Below are 24,762 nucleotides of genomic sequence, written 5' to 3' on the forward strand. Positions count from 1 at the left end.
GCTTCATGGATCATCATTACCATATCAGAGTTGTGATGTGTTAACCTTGCCATTACTATTTCATATCATATTAAAAATACATGGCCAAATTACTTACCAGACTTGTCCTCGGTCTTCCTTTCTTGCTTGTAGGAGCTAATTACACAACTTGGTTTTTGCAAGTTCTCTTATTGTAACCCATTTGCTTACAATTGCTACAGGTCACAAATTTACCTTCAATGGTGAGCTTTGTTGGATTACTTTATGATTCACCTGGCTCTTTTATCTTATCAAACTTCTTTGGACGCCCTCGTTTTTTCCTTTTATCAAGGACTTCAATTGGAACTTTGCCTGTTCTCCTCCACAGTCTTTCCCCATTTACAGAATCTCTGTTGTCCTTGTAAGTAGCTTGCCAAACGGTAGCGAACCCTAATCGCGTTTTTTTTGGGTTCGCGATTTTTACTGGATGGTGACAATGAAGAGAATGATGTTCTAGAGACTTGTTAATTAAGTTCTTCTTCTGTTGGGTTGCTAAAACTAGAATGATATTGTTTAGAATTGAAGTTTAGGTTGAGTGTTATTTGGTTCTTGTTTTGTGAATTTTGTTGGTTATTTATTGGTTTAATGTTATTGGTGTTGTTTTCGCTGGTCTGCTGTTGATTGTTGGTTATTTAATTCGGTAGGCTGATTAGCAAGTATGAGATTGTTCATTGATGAATTAAAAAAAAAATGAGCGGGGTTGTTTTAATCTGTTCCCAAAAGATTTAAACCTAAGAGATCACGATTTCTAACAATTTCTCAAAACTCACAAAAAGAACATTATGGTCATGGTGGACCTTCCAGTTTTTGATCATTACCAAATTGAAGTCTCCAGTGACTAACCATGATCCATTGCGATAACTTGCATTTATTTCTAATATTTCTCAAAGATCATTTCGATAACTAGGGTTGGGATAGCCATACAATAACAAAAAATTCCATTGAATTTGACATAACAATCTACATGGTTTGCTGACTTAACCATGGCTAGTATAAGGGAGGTTCACAATTGGAGGGAAAACCATTTTGTGTCATGCTGTTTAATTATGAACTGTCTTACCATTACTCTCTCTCTCTCTTTGTGAAATTATTTAGACTTATCAAAGTACAATAAGATTAGTTATTGAGCATACAAGAAATCAAATCACCAGTTTACATAAAGATAATTTCTATCATTTCTTACAACAACACTGAAATTTTGGTGCTAAACCAACACACCCTCCATCCGAGTACCCTTTTAACGTTGTACACTCAAACTTGCAGTCAGTGTCTGTATAATGCGGTAAACATGGTTTAATGCAATAATCATATCCAAATCCATTGACAGCTGCATAAAACAACCAAGTTAATGAAAAAGAAAAATAATTCACACAGATACATATAAATTGGGTTTACTAATTTGTTTTTTAAAATAACATATTCAGAAATGCTTTTTAAAATGATCTAAGGTAGAGGAGAAATAACAACATACATGATGAGGCTAAAGCGTTGGAGTTTGATACCGATGTTGCTAATACTACAAGAACAACGATAAGAAAAGTTTTTGTCATATTTATTATTTTATCTCTAATTGTTTTTTTTTGTAAAATTATGTCTCTCCAATGCTTTATTTATAGTGACTATTATTGTGGATGGTTTTGAGAAAAGTATAGAATTTGACTGACACTTGTAAAGAGATAAGATTCTTATTAAATGCTGCAATGCTTTATTTATATTGACTCTTATTGTCGATGGTTTTGAGAAAAGTATAGAATTTGACTCACACTTGTAAAGAGATAAGATTCTCATTAAATACTGCAATGCTTTATTTATAGTGACTCTTATTGTTGAAGGTTTTGAGAAAAGTATAGAATTTGAATGAAACTTGTAAAAAGATAAGATTCTTATTAAATACTGCAATGCTTTATTTATATTGACTCTTACTGTCGATGGTTTTGAGAAAAGTATAGAATGTGACTAGCACTTGTATAGAAATAAGATTCTCATTAAATAGTCAGAAATTTAACAATAACTATTATTGAATATATTATATTCAATGCAATAACTTTATACATTGTCATTAATGTTAAAAAGTTGAAAACATAATTAAATAGCAAATCCTTCCTATTATTAAATCTTACTAAAGGTAATTAATTACAATCAAATCTCATTATAAAGTACATAATAAAATCAAATCAAATCATTAAGGATGTTTGAGTCATTAATTATTGTACGTTGGATAGTTAATATATATTTCGGGTTATGAATCAAACCAGAAATTCGTTTTTTTCTTCTTTTTCTAAACTGTCTAACGTACAATTATTAAAAGTCACTTCTCATAATCAAATCAGCATTATATAACCAATATTAATCAAATTAAACTTATCTCACACAGTTTCCTTCCAAAAAAGTAAAAATCATAAGCAATCAAGATCATAACACAATATTGATATAAGTAAATCTAGATACACATATTGCATCAGCTCTAACTCTGAAGCGAGATCTGCACAACTCTAGAAATGAAGGGCAAGGATCCATGTGAGAACATACTCGATCTTGAAGCTCCCAAACAATTTATTTGGGTCATAGAATTGCAAAAAGTTGTGAAATGAAAAACCTTTTAACTCTATATGATTCAGATGTTTGGGATGATGTCATAGAGATCCCTGATTTGGAAGATCATATTCGTTACGATGCAGTAACCAAGATCCATACATTGAAAATGAAAGATGTATTTGTGAGCATGTCTGTCAAAGACCGCTTGGGTTGGATTCTTCGTACCACTTAGCGTATTATTTTCTTATTTTATGTTGAATCGAATAAAACAATAGGTAAGTTCAGAATAATTGTTCTAGTAGTAGTTTTCTTTTATTTAAAATCAGAATAAAAAATCAGAATAATAAGTGCTTAGTTTTGAAGTTTAAATAATCATAATAACAATAACATGTGTCTTTGTTACCTCTCGATCGCATAACTTTCTTCGTAGAGAATGTCGATCGGACGAAGGTGTATTCCCTAATGAAGATACTGCAGTTAATAATGGAAACAATTTGGTCAATATCGATGAAATTGTTAGAGAAGAAACTTTCGAGACACAAGAGCAAGATAGAGAAAATGCAAATAGTTGGAGACAATCTATGGCCGAAGACATGTGGAAAGATGCTACAATTTAGAAGTTCATTGATAGATAGGTTTTATTTTTCAAGTTTTGCATTTAATAAAGGATGAAGGAGCGAATTGGGTTTTCTTATTTGTTGTTTAAAACTAGTCTACTCTTTTATTATACTAGGTTTTGAACCCACGCGTAGTGTGGGTATATTTAATATATTTTGATGAAAACTATATATGATTGATGACGGTAGTAAAATATTATCTTATAAAAAATATAAATTATTATTAAGAAAAAAATTAAATTTCAGATACACAATTTTTTGAAATATAAAAATCAGTTGCGTTATAAAATCAAATCTGAAATCATGAATTTAACTCGACATCCAGGCGAGGCGAATTAAACTGATGACCTCACATATCCTAAACAAATTTTTTGACCACCAGAAAGACAAAACAATTTTATCATCATGAATTTAACTCGTTTTCATATTTAATTGATCGCTACCACCTATGCTTTCGTGTTTTTTATACAATGTTTTCTTATTCTTCATATTCTTTCTTGTCATTTCTATTGTCAAATTTTGTGGTAATCGTCATCATTACTTTTACCGTCTGGTTCTTCGCTATAATCTTTTTCTTCTTCATCCTCATCAACTTCTTCACTTTCTTCCACTAAAAAAACCTTTTTTTAGACTACTACACAATTTGTTAATCCATCAAACTCCAAGAACAAAATCATTTCTTTTCTCATAAAAATAAAAAATAAGATAAAAAATAAAAAATTAATGAAAAAATATCAACTTATCTATAAAATCATACACAAAAAATATGTTTTACAACTCATAAGAAACAAAAAGCACAAACGTAGATAAATAAGATAATTTATGTTTTACATAAATATTTATAATATTTTAAACTTTTAAAAGGTTTCGAAATATAAATTTTGAACCTTTTAAAAAGTTTCAATATTTATAATATTTTAAACTTTTAAAATTTAAAAATTATAATATTTAAAAACTTTTTAAAAGCTAAGAACTTTTAAAAGTTTCAATATTTATAATATTAAAACTTTTAAAATTTTTAAATATTATAATTTATTTTTTTGAAACTTTTTAAAGTTTTAATTTGATCAAATAAAAAACCGGATCAAACCGAATATACTTTTAAACTTGGACGTCTGATAAATCAAGCTTTCCTGCTCATTTGTTGTTGGAAGCATATTAATTTTATTTATACTGGTTCTGAACCATTGTCTAAAAATTTTCTAGCCGATGTGGGATATTGTGCATAGTTCTTTTATTTCCATAAATTTAAAATTTTCCTTTTTCTAAAAAATTCTGAAAATTTAAAAAATGTTAATGAATGACATGTCAAATCCTGATTGGTTGTTTAAAATAATTCTTAATATAAAAAATTCTGGAGATTTTAAAAAATGTTAATTAGTGAAGTGTCTAATCACAATTGGAGGTTTAAAATCCTATGTGTACGCCTTTAGAAGCTTATAGCTCCTACTTTTTATTAGTATAGATTTTGTAACTAATTTTCTATGTTAAATGGAAACTAGAAGAATTTATCCATTTTCAAGTCTATTAAAATTCTACTCAAACCTAATATAATGATACAAATTAAAGTCATTAGAATCACAAAGAAAGATTTGGAAATCTTTTAGAGTACAAAAAATTAATGAATTATGTCATTAATTCTTTTCTAATAAATTCTTTCACATTCTCGCCTAAGAATTACTAACTATTGCCACACAATAGTCTTTTTTTATTTTTCCTCTTCTCCCATTTTCTCGTCGATTCCATCTCCTCTTCCTCTCAGTTCCGCCTATGTCTCCTCTTCCTCCTCAAACTCCTTTTCATCTTCTCTCGCTGATTTAGTCTCTCCTCCTTAGATTCACCTCTTTCTTCTCAGATCCACCTCTTTCTTCTCAGTCTGCATCATTTTTCTCTCTGGTCACTGATTTGCATCCTCTTGCTCACTAGGTGAGATAAACGCAGAATCGTTTCATCTAAAGATGGTCCACGGCGGAGGATCAGCAAGAAGAGACAAATTAGTGAGTGTGGCGGCGCTAGGGTTTACTTTTTGTACCAGGTTGTCTATTTTTTTATTAGTTATACCATTTGTATTAGTTGTTCAGTTATATCAGTTTCTAGTTTTCATATTATCTCTCAGTTATACCAGTTGTACCGATTAACATATGTCTCAGTTATACCATTTTGTACTAGTTGTCCTCTAATCTCTCAGTCATACCAGTTGTACCATTTGTTATAAATATCCCAGTAATACTATTTGTACCAACTGTTCAATTCTCTCTCACTTGTACCAGTTCGCTTGAAACTTCATTAAAGGTAATTTCAGGATATTACATTTTACAATGGCACTAATATTACAAAGTAGTATGCAGATTAATTCTCATAAGTGGCATTCTAGCCATGCGCTCAGTTTAAGTGTAAGTTCAATGATGCATACAGGATACTCATGGATTTGTCCAATGTCTTCTTTTTCAATTGTCTCTAGCATGGGTTGTTGAGTGTTGTCTTTTTCAATGTCTTATGCTTGCTTATATGCAACATAAATTTGATCCATTTCTATTAGTAAAGTTAAATAATAATAAAAAATTCTGAAATTTTGAAATCTCTCTCGGTAGGTATGTTGTGGTGGGTGAAAAAACATGTCCCAGCCCGAACCCAAAAAAACCATTCAGAAAAAACCCAAATTCAAAAAACCTGAATTGGTTCTAAGTCTTGTGGGTAAACTCGAACGAGTTTAAGTATTGTGGGTAAACTCGAACGAGTTTAAGTATTGTGGATAAACCCTGGGTACCCGAATTTTTTTGTCTTATGTGATGTATCTTGTATTTTACATTATGTATTTTTGTGTCTATAGTTTTTTTCTACCAAAAACAAATGTGATTTCTATTATGTATTTTGTGTATTTATTATATTTGTGACAATTTTCAAAAATTTATAATCTCTAACTAAAAAACGCAAAAACAAAAGTTCTTCAAAAATTGACAAATAAAAATTCACAATTCAAAACCCTAAAAACGAAATTAAAACTTGATTCAACCCAAAATCAAAAACTGTAATTTAAAACCAACCCAAAATGAAAAATCAAAGAGGAGTCGTACATGCTTCCTCGACGAGAGGTGTTAACAAAGAGAGGGTCACGAGAAATCCACAAACATACTACCCAATTCATCAATTGAAAGAACCACCCACCGCAAATCACCCAAGAAGCTCCGTCCGAAAATTAAAAACAATGAAGAACACAATTGATTTGATGTTGGAATCAAGTGAAAGCAGTTAGACTAGGGTTAATGTGAAAAAGTGTTGTTTTAAGAAAAAGGTTTAAGAAAAAAAACCGGGTGGGTACCCATGTAAGACTATAATGTTTCAAGTACCCACCCATTTTTTACTCACTTTTTTTTATTATTGAAAAACAAGTCCCAAAACTCTACATTATTTATGGGTTTTGGGTACACATCGGGTATTAACCCACTTTTAACATCCTTATCCCTCAGACATAATTTCCGAAACTCGAAGGGGGTGTATTCAATCTAATGTTCCAAGTGATTTGAATTTTCATGAGAATTTAAATGATTTTGGTGATTTGAGGGAAGTTGATATGATTTATTGTAAAATTGTTTCAAATCCCACCTAAAATCATTAGATTTAGATTTTTGTATAGCAGTTTTGTCCTGTTTCCACCATATCTGTGTAGGATCCCAATGAATCCATCCAGAATTTTGGAGTCTCTCTCGGTGAATTTGATTTTCGTCACCTCCTTCTCATCGTTTTGATGAGGGAGAGATCATTGTTTTCCAAGTCTCCCTTCTCAAGCCTTTTACAAGGTCCTCCTTCTGTCCATTCATATCTCGTGAAGTTCAGCGTGCTCCTAATGAAGCTATCGGCTTTGATCGGAAGTCTCTCCCTCATCCAGCCCCGTCACTATTCTCCTCTATCCAGCCTAGGTCAGAGTGTCGTTATGGAGAAACAATGGGAGTTCCCTTAATGTGCTCGGCCCATCAGTTGGTCTATTTGGGTTTTTCGGCTCTTTTCTAAGTTCATGGGCTCTAAAGACATATGGCCTAGGTGGAATTCTTATTGGATGTGTCCTTCTTCTTACTCCGTTCATCTCCCACAAGATCTCACCTTCTGTTCCGGCTTCTTTGTAAAGCATGGTGTCACCGAATACTTCTCTGACATCTCCCCCGGATACTCCTCCGGCCTCTCCCGCAGATACTTCTCTGTTTGCCTAGTTTTTGTTCGATCAAAAACCACCTTTGTTTGTTTGGTTTTTCCCCTTTTTTGGCGAACGTTGTCTGCCGGATACTTCTCCGACATCCTCCTTTCGGCGTTGGAAGCAGACCCAAGTTGCTTCCAGTCTAGAACCACATATGTTAGTTCGTCTCTTGGTTTAACGTCACCGTATTATTATATATTGGTGACTATCTTCTTACCATATATTGGTTATTTGTCAAATGCTTTTTCTATCTTGAGCTTGCTTGTGATAGTGTGGTTTGGCATTTCTCCTCGTACCCAATCAAGTTTTGTCAAGCTTGTGTCTCTATGTTTAAGTATGCCTGCTCATGTGTTTATCTTTCAAGCTTGCTAGTCGGGTGTTGTCCGATTATGCTCATGTCTCCTTGTATCTTTTTGGTATGAATGAAAATCCGTGGTGCACAAAAACAAAACATGATCCATTTATAAAAATGTTCTCGACTTTGCTTCATAAATAGTATCTAATATGTGATATAAAATGGTGGTGTAAACTCAGATGGTGAACATGAAATCCAAAGAACCATGCTGATTCCTCTTCATTTAAAGACATTCTCTTTAAGTAAGTCTTTTGCTTGTTACAAAATTACTGGAATTTGGAAAAAAGTCTTATAATACTTAGGTACAAGACCTTAGGCTCATATATTGTATTGGTGAGTCCAAGTCTAGTCTCCATTCGATTTTATTCACTAGTATGAGGCTATGAGCAACTTCAAATAAATTTTTTCGCTCACAAGATGTCATTGTGTGCTTCATTTTCAGGTGACAACCAATGACAAATAAGAGAGCCAAAGTTCTGGGGAGAAGGCAGAAGTGAGAATTGCTTGAAATGATACAACAACGTAAGTTTTTGGAGGGAGAGAAAGAGCAATGGAGTTCTTCATTTAATCCATGTGAATTGCGGTACTTGTGATGTTTGTTTGAGACTTTTAACAAATGGCATAGAATGATCAACTTCTTAATAAAACTACAATTATGCATTTTTTTTGAATGATATATGGAAAGGAGTATGCTTATAAAAAGTTGGTTTTATAACATATAATTAATTGGAGTATTCGATTATATATTTAAATAATATTCCAATTCATCAATGTATAATGTAGCACATAAAATTGGTACAAAACAATATAATATAACAAAATTAAAAAAAAAATCAAAGCATTTGATTAGTGATACAATATGAAGACATATAATAGCATGTGAAAAAAATTTATTGTATGGTGTGTCTCCATCAAGACATAGATACCATTTGATAAATCGCTATTAATGACATATAATAGCATTTCTCTAGAGTTAACAAAACCAGTGTTCAAGAAAGCGGTCTAGGCAGCGGTCTAGGCGCCGCCTAGGCGCTACGCGCTCAGCAGACGCCTAGATGACCGCCTAACCCGCTTAAAATTACATACATTTTATTTTAATATTTATTTTTGATTTTTAAATTACATATAATTAAATTATTATGTTTTATATCTATATGCGTAATTATAAACATCTATATGTTGTTAATATAATTTAAATAAATGTATTTTTCTTACCGTTGTTTATAAATTTTTTATTTTTATAACATATATTTTAATATAATTATATATATATATAATGTTTTATGTTGTAAACGCCTAAACCGCCTAAAAACCGTCTAGGCCCCGACTAAGCATTCTAGGCGCTAGGCGTTGGGTCACCGCCCAGATACCGCCTAGCGCTTTCTTGAACACTGAACAAAACCCATAGTTTTTGTAGTGGTAGTAGTGCTATAATTACATCTTATAATATATTGTAACGTCCCGACCGCCACCTACCTCTTAGTGGCCCATGTCCAAATCTCAGTTCATGAGTCCACTTTCCTTAATGGGTCTCACGTTCTATCACTAGGCCCGTGAGCCCGTCCATATATGACGGCCGAGTTGTTACGTCGGAAGGTTTTATAGACTTGTTACCGTCCATACAAATCACCAAATGATTTTTTTCCGTGTTTTGTCCTCACTCGCATAGTTTCGACAATCACTTCCCGAAAGGTCACCCATCCTGAAACTACTCCAGATCAAGCACACTTAACTCTGAAGTTCTCTCAATTCTCTTGACTGAAAATACAAGTATATTTTGGTGACATTGATGGCCTAATCAATTTTTTTAAACCTCTCTGCATATCCCTAAAACCGGAGTGTCACATATATATATTAATCAAAAATGATTATATTTATTAGTATGATCCAATTATACTATCTATGTATGTTGAGGACTTAGGTGGAATCATTTGACCAACGTTGTTGTTATACAAAAAGGGCAACAATGACTTTAAAATCCCGTACATGGTACATTATCGATTACTGATTTTCTAACTATCGTTATTTGGTTCTATTACTTGTATCTAGGCATGACCAAAATTAAACCGTAACCGTATTTCGGACCGTATTCGAACCGTAACAAGACCGTAACCGTATAAAATGGTTTAAAACCGTAACCGTTAACCGTAAATATATGGTTAAATTATATTACCTATAACCGTTAATTAACCGTAACCATATCAAAACCGTTGGTTAACCGCATAGTTAAACCACAATTTGTTAACTGTAACCGTTTCAAAAACATAATAAAATATATGAATCATATGATATGAAGAAATATGAGTACACTAAAAGAACATATTAATTATAAATAAATAATATCAATTATATTATATCATCAAATAATATCAACCGTATCATATTATCAAATAACCGTAACCGTATATAACCTTAACTGCTTCAACCGGAACCATATTTAACCTTAACCGTTTAACCGTGTATTAATGGTTATGGTTAAGGTTAAAAAAAATTCCTAACCGTAATCGGTGATTAATTAACCGTAACAGTGAAAACCGTAACCGTGGTCATGCCTAATTTTATCCTTCTCGATTTCCAGAAACGTTTTTCTTTTTGTAAGATAATAGGTTTTAACCTGTGGTACACCACGAGTATATTATTTTGTTGATATGATACTATAATAGTTTAGTGTTGCTTGTAGTCGATGGTGAATTGCATATATATATATATATATATATATATTGTTAACGGTTGTAGATTGTAACATCCGCGAACCGGAAGTCCGGTTTGGGATGAGCATCGATCGATGCTGGAGGAGCATCGGTCGATGCTGACTTATTTTCCTGCGTTTTGACTTAAGTTAAAACGCTGCGTTTTGGTAATTTAGGGAAAAGGAAACCCTTATGTCGTTCTTTTTGTCTCCTTATGCGACTTTAGCCGTTTTTGAGAGAAAAGAGAAGAGAGAAAAGAGTTCTTGGTTTTTTTGAGTGTTCTTGGTGATTTATTGGAGTTGGAAGTTGTTTCTGTAGAGATCTGTAGCTGGGATCGTTGTAGGAGCTTCCTAGGAGCGTTTTCTTCCTGTGTTTGGGTCAGATTTCTTCTGTGACAAAGGTAAGTGCATGACCATGGCTTATCTAAGCTGGAGATTCTCTGATCTGCTTGTTTTTGTGTTGTTAGGATTGTTAGTATGTCGTGTGAGGCTTTGGGAAACTTTCTTGTGGCTTGGGATCGATTCTTGTGGTTGCAGGAATGGAGATCCGGCGAGAAGCTTCGGGGGAAACGATATTCGACATGAGCACCGATCGATGCTCTATGAGCGTCGGTCGATGCTAGTGCGAGGACGGTGCGGTTGACCTAGAGCATCGGTCGATGCGAATAGGGTTTCCGCGTGAAGTCGAGCAGGTGTCGATCGATGCTTACCCTGTGTCGGTCGATGTTGTTTCCTGAGGGTGTCGATCGATGCATACCCTGTGTCGGTCGATGCTGGTTTGTTTTGTTGATTGTTGTTTGATGGTTGGAGTATCTCTATTGCTTGTGTGTATAGTCCAGTAGATGGAAGGATTGCCTTACTGAGTGTTTATAAAATACTCATGCATTGCAATTTGTGTTTGTGATGCAGGTAAAGGCAAAGTGTGATCGTGGAATCAAGGCAATAAAGAGGAAGATGTTCTAGGGACTCGATTGGATGTTGTATGGCGTTGCTAGGTTGCTAGAGTTGGGTCTTTAGAACTTGCTAGGTTGCCGGTTCCTTGGTTTCCTGTTGTTTGACATTGAAATGGTTAGGATTGGATATTGGTTATTCTTTATTGGATTATTATTGGTTATTTAATTGGTATTGTTAATCCGCTGTTGTTTGTGATTGTGGTTAGGTGGCTAGTGGGTATGGGACCACTAGTCATAGTTATTTATTATTATTATTATATTATTATTATTTATTATAAAAAAAACGGGTCAGGTCGTTTCATAGATAGGTTTCGTATAAACTCTTGATTCGCAAGTTGAGAATATACATTTTATGATTTGGTTAGTTATGATTTAGGAATGAATGATATAGCATATTTTTATTTTGATTCTCAATTGATATTATTGGATTAATAGTGTATACTTAAAGCTAATAAGAACTTAGCAACTATGTAATCTTTTATTAAACGCAAATTAGATATTTCCGAAGATGTATTCATCTTGAATTAGTTGCTATATTATAATGATGTGATTACAAAGTTTGTGTTATCAATTTTTTTGTCAAACTCAGCCCTAAAAATTCGGCATGTAAATTAGATCTTTCCTAAGATACAATGGTCATTAATTGACATTAATTGGATGTAAATAAGTACGTTATGGATTAAAAACCGGCCCAGAATAGTCGATAATCTTAAGGAGGATCCGGATAATTGAATCGGTTATAATTTTAGTTAAAAATCTAACATGAAGTTGGCAAAAAGCCAAAAAGTGACGACACTCTATTGTACTTTAAAAATGTATTTTGAGCTCTATATGTGGATATACTTGTTTGATTATAAATATCCTAAAAAAAATTTAAAATATATATCCGTTTATAAATATTTAAATCATATCATATGTTGAAAAAAATCTAAAATTTTATTAACTTTATGTATTAAATAGTAATTAAAATAATTAAATATAAGATTAAATAAAAGTGCAAGAAGAATTATATTTTAGTCTAACATATTGATTTAAATTAGGTAAATAGTTTTTAGGAAATTAATATTATTAAATAAGAAAATGATTGTTTTTATTGTAAGGATTGTAGAGAATTTAGTTGAGACTTGTTTAGATACAAATATAAGGGAGGATGACAATGTTAATAGATTGAGTGGCGATCTGTGTAAATACTTGGATAATTTCGGACAGGTTCAAACACATTATATATGATATGACGGTAATGAAATATTATCTTGTAGAAAATATTAAGTTACTATTAAGGAAAAAAATAAATTTTAGATACATAATTTTAAAAATACAAAAAAAACAATTGTGTTTTAAAATCAAATCTAATAAAAAAACATGAATTTAACTCGACGTCCAGGCGAGGCGGTTCAAACTGGTGATCTCACATATCCTAAACCATTTCTTTGGCCACCACAAAAACGAAACAATTTTATAATCATGAATTCATCTCATTTTTCATATTTAATTGATCGCTATCACCTATGTTTTCGTATTTTTTATTCACTGTTTTCTTATTCTTCATATTCTTTCTTGTCAGTTTTATTGTCAAATTTTATGGTAGTTGTCATCTTTACTTTTATCGTCTGGTTTTTTGTTATACTCTTTTTCTTCTTCTTCCTCCTCAACTTCTTCACATTTTTCCACTAAAAACCTTTTTTTGAGACTACCACACAACTTGTTAACCCATCAAACTCCAAGAACAAAATCATTTCAATTCTCATAAAAATAAAAAATAAGAGAAATATCAACTCATCTATATAATCTTACACAAAAATATGTTTTACAGCTCATAAGAAATAAAAAAACACAAACATAGATAAATAAGATAATTTATGTTTTACATCAATATTTCTAATATTTTAAACTTTTAAAAGGTTTCGAAATATAAAATTTGAACCTTTTAAAAAGTTTCAATATTTATAATATTTAAACTTTTAAAAATTTTAAATATTATAATATATCTTTTTGAAACTTTTGAAAGTTTTAATTTGATCAAATAAAAAACTGGATCAAACCGAATAAAACTTTTAAAATTGGATGCCTGCTAAATCACGCTTTCCTGCTCATTCATTGTTGGAAGCATATTAATCTTATTTATACTGGTTCGGAACCATTGTCTAAAATTTTTTTAGCCGATGTGGGATATTGTGCATAGTTTTTTTATTTCCATAAATTTAAAATTTTCCTTTTTCTAAAAAATTCTGGAAATTTAAAAAAATGTTAATGAATGACATGTCAAATCCTGATTGGTTGTTTAAAATAATTCTTAATATTCCAAGTTTACACCATTGTCTAAAATTTTTTAGCCGATGTGGGATATTGTGCATAGTTCTTTATTTCCATAAATTTCAAATTTTCTTTTTTCTAAAAAATTCTGGAAATTTTAAAAATGTTAATGAATGACATGTCAAATCCTGATTGGTTGTTTAAAATAATTCTTAATATTCCAAGTTCACTCCCTTCATTTTCTTCAAACCTACATTCGCATCATCGACCTTTACACCAAGATCAAGCATCCTCCCCACATCCTCATCAGTACCATTGTTCACTTGTTGTCTTCAAATGTTAGTGTAGCCGCGTTCACACCAAATCCTTCAGCAGAATTCTCCCCAGGTTTAACACAGACCTTCTTCGAAGAAGATGCTTGATCTTCTCCCTCAACATTAGGAGCATAAACACACTTTGATGATGGTGTACTGGACTCATTAGTTTCTTGACTATAAGTCAATGCAAGTGGAACCACTAATAACCAACAGAAAGTAACACAAAAGATCTATTAATATTATTGCAAAATCAAATCCATAATTATAGTAATTGATATTCTCTAGATTAATACCTGGTCACCAGAGATAATGGAAGCAGGGTTAACAATGTCAGCTGATTTTTCAATGTTTTCTTCTTCTAGTAGTCCATCCTTAGAGAGCAACTTTGTAACCCTATAGGAATCCTTTCCTTCCCAAATGTTCTCTTGCTCCACACATACTAAGAAGACAAATGTCTTGCCAACCAAGTTTTTGATTGGTTCTGGCAAAGCTTCAGGATCCGAAATCAGTTTTTAGGTTTCCAAAAGTTAGAAAGTGTTAGTAAATGTTATATTTGTTAAAATGATTGAAAAATATAGAGCTTACTTCATCCAATGACCCCCTAAGAATAGAAGGTGCAAATTCTCCAATGATTTCAGTAGCAATGCTATCAAACAAAAGAAACTTAGTTTCTCTAGTATTGTCCATGACCTTCACATAAATCATGTATCTGTAACAAAAATTTCAGCATATTAATATTATGTAGTGATTGAGTAATGAACAAATTCCATCTTTTCGATTGTAATTCACCTAGCAATGACGTTGGACACCACGGTCTTGCATGTGTCACACCAAAACTTTGGCTTCTTGGCAATGCTATTGACACCATTGTCTGCGGCTGCATGAATATGGTTTACCTTTTTGTTGCAGTTCCGACAACTAAAGTAGTACCACGCCCAGTCAGTGTCGATTGCATAGATGGTGCACATGACTCTTATTTTGCCAATCTTCCAATAATAGAATTTTGTCAAAAAGTAACCAAACATATTTTAGTAAGTTTTATTTGTGGTACTGATAAGAGTTACAAACCTCAACAGAATCCATAAGAAGGGTAATGGTTTTCCTTGGATATTGACTACTATCACCATCTTCCTTGGAGACAATCTGGAACCGTGGGACTCTCTCACGGAATGTGAGTGAGAGACCATCAGCTGGCAGCCTGGGGATAACGACATGTAAGTAATGTATGTTGGTTGTAATTTGAGCAAATCGTTTTAATTGTAAAACATACTTTTGAGTGAAAGCATCAACTTCAGGCCAATGTGGATTAATATGAAGCTGTGAAGCTTCAAATGCATTAGAGACACTCTTTGACCCTGGAAATGATATAATCGCTAGTTAATAGTATCAAATCTAGACAATAATACCATGTTATATCTATCTTATAGGTAAATGTAGACAGTTTTTACCTTTGTAGGATCTGATTTTGGCAAACTTAAGGACGCATACGACAATGACACCATTAGCGACATTGCACGCTTGGTAAAGACGTTGAGCGTAGGAACCCCACAAGGTACACGACAATCTCTCATCACTAATAATATGAGGTGTGAAGTAATTAAGAGATTTGTATTAGACATTTTAAAAATAAGTAAAAAGGAGAAAAAAATCCTGATATCACCTCTCATCTCTCAACTCGAACTCGAGTTTGGAAGTTGACTTGTTGTTAACTTCAAGCAGCTCCATCTCACCAACGTTCACAACTTGTCCAACCACATCTATAAGTTTATTTCAGGGATTGTTTAGGACATAACGAAATAGTCATTGCTAAAAGGATATGTATATTGACTCAGTATGTGTTGTATATATTACTTACCAATCAGCATGTTGGTCTTTACATCATCTCTGTTAATCTGCTCAAACTTAACCAAGCTTAAAAAGTTGGAGTCAGATTTAGGATCACTTCTTGTAACCATAGTCCCGTTAACAAAACTCATGTTGTAAAGATGATTTGTGAGACGAAATTTTCCACTGGCATGTGTTAGAGAAAATGTCTCTATGAACCTCCATTCACCAATAGGTAGATGGTTAACATAAACCAAGTCTTTTTTGATTGATGCGTGGATTTTTCATTCCCTGAAATGATTAAAGTAGATAATAGTAAGATTCATGTGAGTAAGAAATTAAAATAATGAAAATTTATGTTTTGCTTCTTACAGTTTCGTCAGCCAAGATCAACTCCAGGGTTTCTCCTATGGTGTTTGTGTATTGACGCCACAAGTGAAGGACTTTCACTTGCACTCTCCATGCCGTCTTGTAAGGGCGGACATCTCTAAAAAAAACAAATGTTGCTGCCATTTCTCTCAATGTGTTTAGCTATGCGGATGTAAGTTTTGGTTGTGGGTGTTGTGTTTCTCTTTTGAAGTTGATATTTATACTTGAATAAATATTTGCTGAGCAAGGAGTCAAACGATACTTAGCAATAAACACGAGATTTTTCTACATGCCTATTTGAGTTGTCTGAATATTGCAGAACAATATTCAGTTTCTAAAGGAGAGATATATACAGAAATAAATGTATTTCTTGCTTACAAAGTTATATATTTGCTAAAATTTGACTTTCTTAATTTGGATTATCGGGTTTATGAACGTTATCTTCGTCATAAGTATAATTGAAAATGTAATATTTTGTTTCTCAAAGTCCTCCGATTTATTTGCCGCATTTATTATCGATTTCTTAAATGATGGTGTCATGATGTATATGGCAATAAGCGTAAATATATTTTAACTTCTAATATAGTTCCATTAATTGAGTTAAGTAGAATTGTTTATTTTAGAAAAAGCTGTAGAGGTTAATTAAGTAGAAGTATTATTTTAGGAAAATATGTAGAGGTTAATGTTGCAAATAAACAAATTAAATAAGATAAACTTTAAAGGCATAACACAAAATATACTTGAAAAATATTAATATAGAAAATGTTATGTGTACTTTAATGAAATGTCTAATCACAATTGGAGGTTTAAAATCCTATGTAGACGTTTTATAGTTTCTACTTTTTATTAGTATAGATATTTTTTAATTAGATTATAATTTTTTTTTGTAATATAAATGTTTGGTTGAGAAAAAAAAAAAAAAATCTAGCAGATTGTTTGACCAAAGTGAGTACAGAGACATATAAGAGAAACTAGGGCAGTGACCAAAGTGAGTACAAAGGAGAAAAAAAAGGGGAACTGAAGACGAAGAAGAAGCAAAGATGAGCAATTGGAAAACCCTTCTCCTTCGCATCGGCGAAAAGGGTCCTGAGTACGGCACTTCCTCCGACTACAAAGACCATATCGTCAGTACTCTTCTCGATTCACCCTTCCCTCCTAAACCCTAATTTTAATTTTCCTGTTTACCCAACTTTTTTCTTTTTCCTGGGTAAACAAAAAAAAAATACACAGGAGACTTGTTTTGGTGTTATTAGGAGAGAAATCGAGCGTTCTGGAGACCAAGTTTTGCCTGTAAGCATACCTTCTCTTGAAACCATATATGATTATTGGGTTTCTCTCATTGATGTTGTTTTGCATCTTTTAACAGTTTCTACTTCAATGTGCTGAACAATTGCCTCACAAGATTCCTTTGTATGGGACTTTGGTAAGTCTTTCTTTATGAACCAAGTCACCCTTTCTTGAATAAAACAGTCCTTTTTAATTTCTGGGTATCTCTGGGCATGCATTTAGATGTGTTCTATGTAGTAGAGGTTTTGATTGAGTCTTTTATGATATATGTTTAACTCTGACCCTTATCAAAGAATAATTTGCTCAGAAGCAATTACCAAAAGGATTTATAACTTGGCAAAAGCTACTTTAGAATCACAAATAATAATGCAGATCCCCTTAAGGTGGATCGTTTTGTGTCTTTTATATCCTATTATGAAAATAGTACAAGTCTACTGATTTGTAGTTCTGGCGTTATTACTTGGTGATATCTAATAGAGCACACAGCCTAACATTTCTAACTTCTGAGTAATAAAGAAATCGATTCGAATGCGTATCTCTTAGTATTTTTTTAGGATGGGTAAATATATCTTATCTCTGTGTAAGTATTCATGAAGACATACTTTGGCATTTGGTTTTCCGTTCTTTAAATCAAAGCTGATCTGAGATATCCGGTTCCCTGTTATATATTCGTTGAATTTAATCTGCTACACGTACTTCAAAGTTTGATGGATGTCTTTTCACATGTTTAAGATTGGTTTGTTGAACTTGGAGAATGAAGATTTTGTTCGGAGGATGGTAGAAAGTGTCCAAGTTGATTTCCAGGTGAATAATCTAATCTGTACATCAAAGGACACTTTTGTGTCTAATTGGTAAAATAAGGTTTCTCAGTTACGTTTGTTTCTAATGTGACTGCTTTTACTGGGTTGAACATGCCAGGACGCTTTAGATTCTGGCAACTGCAACAGTATCCGTATATTGCTTCGCTTTATGACTTCCCTGGTATGGTTACTAACCTTGTTTCATGGTTGCTACGTTATTTCATACGTAATTTCATGTTTTCAATACACAAAAATAGTTTGAAAAATAGAACTGTGAAGTATATAGAACTGTAATATTTCATGTTTCTAACATGTTTTATTTGGGTTCTTCAGTTGTGCAGTAAGGTTATTCAACCTGCTTCTTTGATTGTCGTGTTCGAAACATTGTTATCATCAGCTGCCACCACTGTGGATGAAGAGAAAGGAAATCCATCATGGCAGCCACAAGCTGACTTCTACGTCATATGTATCTTGTCCAGCCTTCCATGGGGAGGATCAGAACTCGCTGAGGTACTGCTCTTGGATTAAAGACATTCCAGAAAATATATTGCTAACTGTGTTTTAGAAAAGTATGATATTTACAATGAATGCTATTAGAATACTGGACAGGCGTTTCCATTTTTATGATGATCTCATCCTTGTTGGATGTGCAACCAACTTTTGTAGTCTGCTTCTGTATTTATTGCTGGAAACTATTATTTTAACTTGTCATGATTGCTGAATTTTCCTTTTGCTTGCAGCAAGTTCCTGATGAGATTGAAAGAGTGTTAGTTGGGATACAAGCTTATTTGAGCATCCGAAAGAATTCTTCCACCTCTGGATTAAACTTTTTCCACAACGGAGAATTTGAAAGTAGCCTTGTAGAGAAGGTTTGTTTATAGCGTTTACTTCTGGAAGTTGTTGTTTTTGTTTTGTGTTACCTGCCCCTTTTGTCTTAGTAGATCTCTTGGCAGATGTATAAATAAGATGCATGGGTTTTACTCTATGTGACGTTTCATTCTCTGCTTTTCTATATTTGTCTGAGATAGTTTTCTGTTGAATTTTGTATCGTGGTGTAATAATTTTCAGTTTGCCTCGTTTTTTTTCTTTCTCGATTGTTGTCTCTTTAGGATTTCGTGGAGGATCTATTGGATCGAATACAGTCTCTGGCTTCCAATGGATGGAAACTTGATAGTGGTATGCATATTTTGTAAACTTTTCATTTCTTTTTGTATCATGAAGACTGCAATCTTCTACAAACTTTTCATATCTACCTTGTTTCACCTAAAAAAATTGATTAGTTCATGTGACAAGTGATGTTAGTTGTATATTTCTATTGATGACAACTTCATGAATGTTCAATGTGCAGTACCTAGGCCTCATCTCTCATTCGAAGCCCAACTTGTTGCTGGAAAGTTTCATGAGCTACGCCCTATTAAATGTATGGAACAGCCGAGTCCACCTTCTGATCATTCGAGAGCATACAGTGGCAAGCAAAAGCATGATGCATTGACAAGATATCCCCAGAGAATTCGTAGGTTGAATATATTCCCAGCTAATAAAATGGAGGTAATATTATGGTTTGTGATGTCAATGTTCGTCTGAATAGGACATATATCAAGCCTGATAGAAGTTTATTAGACTTGCTTCGATTTCAGTAGTCAACAATTTTTGTTCTCTAACCTATTAGATTTGTAGATTGATATATGGGTTATATGATGTCTGTTTGTATTCCTTATCTTTGTCTATCCTTTCTTCTGATTCTGTAATCATTAAACTCGCAGGATGTACAACCTATTGATCGCTTTGTTGTGGAAGAGTATTTGCTGGATGTGCTCTTCTATTTAAATGGATGGTTTGTATTTTCACCAAACTTTAGTACTTTTGATGTTTTCTTCTATATTTTTTCTGCACAATGGACCTCCATGCATGCTGGTTTTGGTGTAGATTTTGTTTTTTTCCTCCCAATCATTGCAAATTGGTCATGTGCTTTCTGAATTTCTAACCTTAGTGTATTACGCTAAGTTCAAGACTTACTCTTCAAATTATATGGTCACTGATCCGGCTGGGTGACTAATTTGCTACTAATAAGGGCTATTGTTTCTGACGTTAGTATCTAGTTTAACCTTTTTAAGTCATTATTATGGTTCTAGAATTACGTACCACATACTTGTTTAATTTACATCTTAGCTTGTGCTGATTTTCTTTGTTTTTTTGTCTGGTTACAGAATTTTGTTTGCATCTTAAATTATATAGAATTCTGTTTCACTAATTAATTTATTGCAAAGCTAGTCGGAAGGAGTGCGCGTCCTACATGGCTAATCTTCCTGTTCCTTTTCGGTACGAGTATCTTATGGCAGAGACACTATTTTCTCAGGTATGTTCTGTCGTAGAAATTTTGGGATTAATCTCTCTAGTGAGTATTCACATTGTATATGAAAGCGTACCTTTTTGGCAGATGATAGCGATTAATGCCAGAAAATTTATTCTTAGAACTGTGGTTTTTTTTATTATAAAAAAAAAAGGAACTGTGGTTTTTATATATGACAATTGGATCTACTGTTTTCCAGGTACTGCTTCTACCGCAGCCACCATTCAAGACTCTTTATTATACACTCGTGATTATGGATCTTTGTAAGGTAGCAACGAAGGATTACTCTAATCATTCGATGGCTTTAACTCCGTTATGTGAACTTTATTTCTACCTGATTCCAAATATTTAACTATTTTAGGCTCTTCCGGGTGCCTTTCCTGCTGTTGTTGCTGGTGCTGTTCGTGCACTATTTGAAAAAATTTCCGACTTAGACATGGAATCCAGGACGCGCCTTATCCTATGGTTTTCTCACCACTTGTAAGTATATAATTTTAGTTTTCTCACCTCTGGATTTTTGTGATTTGGAAAAGTTGCTATATTGTCGAATATTTGTGGATGTTCCCATATATATGATAGGAGATTACCTAGCTTATCAGCTTTTATTTAGTCAAGTTCATATTTAAACACGGAATATGGAATCTCAGTCAACAGTATTTTTAATACTGATGTTCCGTTTACCTAATTCAATGGTCGTCGTTGAGCCTTGATTTGTCGATCAATTGAGAAATCAGTTATTCATCACATGAAGTTGATTACATATTTTGTCTACTCTTATGTATACTTAACAGATCCAACTTCCAATTCATCTGGCCGTGGGAAGAGTGGGCTTATGTTTTGGACCTTCCCAAATGGGCCCCTAAGCGTGTGTTTGTTCAGGAGGTTTTGCAGAGAGAAGTGCGCTTGTCTTACTGGGATAAAATTAAGCAGGTAACAGATCACCTGCCAAACATGAATTTTCTTTTTGTCATGATTTTAAATATTCTGTAAATTTTGTCCTTGACCTCTTTACGGGCTCGGTTGGTGACGCAGTATGGAAACGAGTTTAGATGGGGCATGTTCCACATTTACGATAGGTTGAAAATTCTCAATTTTGAGTTGTTCGGCCGAACTGGATTTAGTAAGGTCTTGCTGTTGCAGCATATTAGGTAGCTAGGGAGTTAGCACTGTATTGGTACTTGAGCATCACCTATCCTTTCGCTTAGCCTTAGGGTATTTATTTTATTCTTGTTTGTGGGGGGGGGGGGGGGGGATCAATGCTTCATCTTCCTTTTTCACATGGATATATCATTCTAAACTTAAGCATTAGATATCCTTTCTCAGGCTATATTGTTTCCTCTATGTGTGTCTAACAGAGCATTGAGAATGCGAGTGCCCTTGAAGAATTGCTTCCTGCAAAGGCTGGTCAGAATTTTATGTATTCTCTGGAAGAGGGTAGTAAAGAGAAAACAGAAGAACAGAAATTGTCAGCCGAATTGAGTAAGAAGGTCAAAGAAAAACAAACTGCACGTGACATGATGGTGTGGATTGACGAAATGATATATCCAGTTCATGGTTTTGAAGTCACTCTTTCAGTTGTTGTACAAACTTTACTTGACATCGGATCAAAAAGTTTCACTCATTTGGTCACTGTCCTGGAGCGATATGGCCAAGTATTTGCAAAACTTTGTCCTGATAGTGATAAACAGGTGATGCTATTATCTCAAGTGAGTACGTACTGGAAGAACAATGTACAAATGACAGCGGTGGCAATTGATAGGATGATGGGTTATAGACTAGTGTCTAACCAGGCAATTGTTAGATGGGTGTTCTCTCCAGAAAATGTTGATCAATTTCATGTGTCTGATCAGCCGTGGGAGGTCAGTTGCGTTCTAACTTATCCGTTGTGACCCTCAACAGAAATATTTAATCTAGTTTCTGTAGAGCATGTTTGTTTATATTCTGATTTTTGTTTCTCTCCCTGCAGATACTTGGCAATGCTCTTAACAAGACTTATAATCGTATCTCTGATTTAAGGAAAGAAATATTAAACATTACGAAAAATGTTTTGGTAGCTGAGAAAGCTTCAGCAAACGCACGAGTAGAGTTGGAGGCTGCTGAGAGCAAACTCTCCCTAGTTGAGGGTGAGCCCGTGCTTGGTGACAATCCAGCGAAGATGAAGCGTTTGAAATCAACAGTGGAGAAGACAGGAGAGGCGGAGTTATCTCTTCGGGAGTCCCTCGAGGCAAAAGAGGCCCTTCTTAACAGAGCTCTCTCTGAAACCGAGGTATTATATCTGTTTTGAGTCCTTTTTAATGCAGCAGAAGATCTTATTCCTTTGGTTTACTAGAAGCTAACTTGCATTGTGCATAGGTTCTACTGCTCCTGCTGTTCCGAAGTTTCTTAAGTGTGTTGAAGGAACGGCTCCCAGATTCAACAAAAGTGAGATCAGTGCAGGATCTAAAATCTATAGGTGCGGAAGATGACAAGTCATCGGTGATGGAGGTGGACAGTGAGAATGGAAACCCAAAGAAGAGTTGTGAAGTCGGTGAGAGAGAACAGTGGTCCATATCAACACTTGGCTGTCTCACAGCGTTTACAAGGCAATATGCGAGCGAGGTAAAAAAAAAAATACCAAGAGTTGGATGTTGTTTTAAGAAATTTAGACTGAATCTGACTTGTTTCTCCATGTCGTGTAGATATGGCCTCACATGGAGAAGTTGGAGTCGGAGGTGTTCTCTGGTGAAGATGTGCATCCTCTCTTTCTTCAAGCCATATCTTCTGCACTTCAGTTCCCTTTACAATGATCTTCCTCTTTCCATCTCAAACCTGTCTCTTTTGTTTTTGTTATGAGATTCTGACATTCAACAAGTTATTAGGAAATTTATGAGAATCGTAAAACGATAGTTTAAACAGCAGTCTCATTTCTGAGCTTGTTTCTCAGTGGCACCGGAACGAAAATTTAAAGCATTTTCATTAACTGAAACAACTTTCATGTTATGGCTTTGAAGGAGTACGGGCAATAAGACGAGTTAGAGTTTTAATCTCGGGAGCTCTCTACTACTCTCCATCAAAAATTCTCAACACTCTCTTTCAGTCTCATATACTCCTCTACTCTTAATGACATTTTCAATCCCCCAACTTATCCTTACCAAACCGATTCAAACCGAATCACCAAACCCATTTTTAATTGAATTGATTAATTAAAAATAAACAAAATTTGACAAATGAGAAAAGAAATATTCAACCAATCAAGGAATTCTACGTTACCCGTCATTATCATCAAGAAAAAAAATCAAAAACCTAATTCACGTTCTTCCCCTTCCGGTGATGCTCACCTCGTTCATGACCAAAATTCAGCTGTTCTTCCATCATTGAAATTGATGCTTTAATATCCAGATCGATCCTCTTCTTTTCTTTCACTTCTAACATCTTAATCCATGAAGTCATTAGTAGATTTGGTGTTGTATTTAAAACTGTGAGATTTCAATTGGATTAGATATTTGTATTGGAAATTAATGAAAACTAGATGGATAACCTTGTTTCTGGGTCGACTAAGACACCTTAATGGACTGTAGTGGTTGATTCGTAGAGAAACGTAGGTAGATTAGTGTTTTTGTCCGTGAATCAATTTGCAAATAGAGTATAAGTAGAACAACTGAGTATAACTGTTACAAGTAGTATAACTGGTACAACTGATGTTTTATTATGTGCTAATTTACTTTTATTTCTATTTTTTTCAGAAAACAAAAACAATGAACAACCTTGTGAAAGTATAAACGGCAGCCATAGAGAAACTTTGATAGCTAGTTTCAGAGAGCGAGGGAGGTAGCCAAGATAAAATTCAAGATTAGTATATTTTCAATGTATTTATACTTTATGTTTTTGTACAACTTGGTCTTCTAATGGTACAAACTTGGTCTTCTAATGGTACAACTATGTATGTTTTGTTCCCATTCAGTTTGTAAAACTTGGTACAACTACGACCAAGTTTTTAAAAATTACGATTTTATAAAATTAAAAATTTGTACACACATGTTAGATTGTTCGTATTCACTATATCATATTCACTGTATAAATTGAGATTTGTGGGACATAAAAAAAGATTAGTCTTCGTTAAATTCATTTTAAGATAACTTTCTTATTGTTAACTCAATTCCATTGCAAAACACATAATAATAAGATTTTGACACATATTTACATAGGGTATGTACTGAAAATAAGTAA

The 24,762-nt window shown here is 33.5% G+C and overlaps 1 protein-coding gene, 1 long non-coding RNA gene and 1 pseudogene across 2 annotated transcripts; 2 read left to right on the forward strand and 1 right to left on the reverse strand.

The window, feature by feature from the left end:
- Positions 1 to 2,279: 2,279 nt before the first annotated feature.
- LOC147950019 (uncharacterized) lies at positions 2,280 to 3,404 on the forward strand. The gene is made up of 3 exons (XR_015596245.1): positions 2,280 to 2,535; positions 2,637 to 2,828; positions 2,984 to 3,404. It is a non-coding gene; the product is annotated as an uncharacterized LOC147950019 (long non-coding RNA).
- Positions 3,405 to 13,928: 10,524 nt separating this feature from the next.
- On the reverse strand, positions 13,929 to 16,263 carry LOC104709433 (replication protein A 70 kDa DNA-binding subunit D-like; annotated as a pseudogene).
- A 731-nt stretch (positions 16,264 to 16,994) lies between these two features.
- Positions 16,995 to 23,521, forward strand: LOC104793746 (nuclear cap-binding protein subunit 1). The gene is made up of 18 exons (XM_010520162.3): positions 16,995 to 17,243; positions 17,350 to 17,409; positions 17,486 to 17,542; positions 18,139 to 18,210; positions 18,325 to 18,387; positions 18,540 to 18,716; positions 18,947 to 19,075; positions 19,316 to 19,382; positions 19,555 to 19,754; positions 19,970 to 20,040; positions 20,478 to 20,562; positions 20,756 to 20,824; positions 20,918 to 21,036; positions 21,348 to 21,486; positions 21,912 to 22,415; positions 22,523 to 22,822; positions 22,909 to 23,154; positions 23,235 to 23,521. The coding sequence occupies exons 1-18, from the start codon at positions 17,160 to 17,162 to the stop codon at positions 23,340 to 23,342; spliced, it is 2,550 nt and encodes an 849-aa protein (XP_010518464.2). The 5' UTR covers positions 16,995 to 17,159; the 3' UTR covers positions 23,343 to 23,521.
- Positions 23,522 to 24,762: the final 1,241 nt, after the last annotated feature.

The sequence above is a fragment of the Camelina sativa genome, chromosome 1 (genome assembly GCF_030686135.1).
Source record: "Camelina sativa cultivar CO46 ecotype springtype chromosome 1, ASM3068613v1".
Taxonomy (NCBI): Eukaryota; Viridiplantae; Streptophyta; class Magnoliopsida; order Brassicales; family Brassicaceae; genus Camelina; species Camelina sativa.

Excerpts from the sequence above, each read along its gene's own strand:
- LOC104793746 (XM_010520162.3), top strand. The coding sequence starts at position 17,160 with ATGAGCAATTGGAAAACCCTTCTCCTTCGCATCGGCGAAAAGGGTCCT. Across the intron at positions 18,717-18,946 it reads GAGGATCAGAACTCGCTGAG|CAAGTTCCTGATGAGATTGA; the intron begins GTACTGCTCTTG and ends TTTTGCTTGCAG. Across the intron at positions 20,041-20,477 it reads CTCTTCTATTTAAATGGATG|TCGGAAGGAGTGCGCGTCCT; the intron begins GTTTGTATTTTC and ends TTGCAAAGCTAG.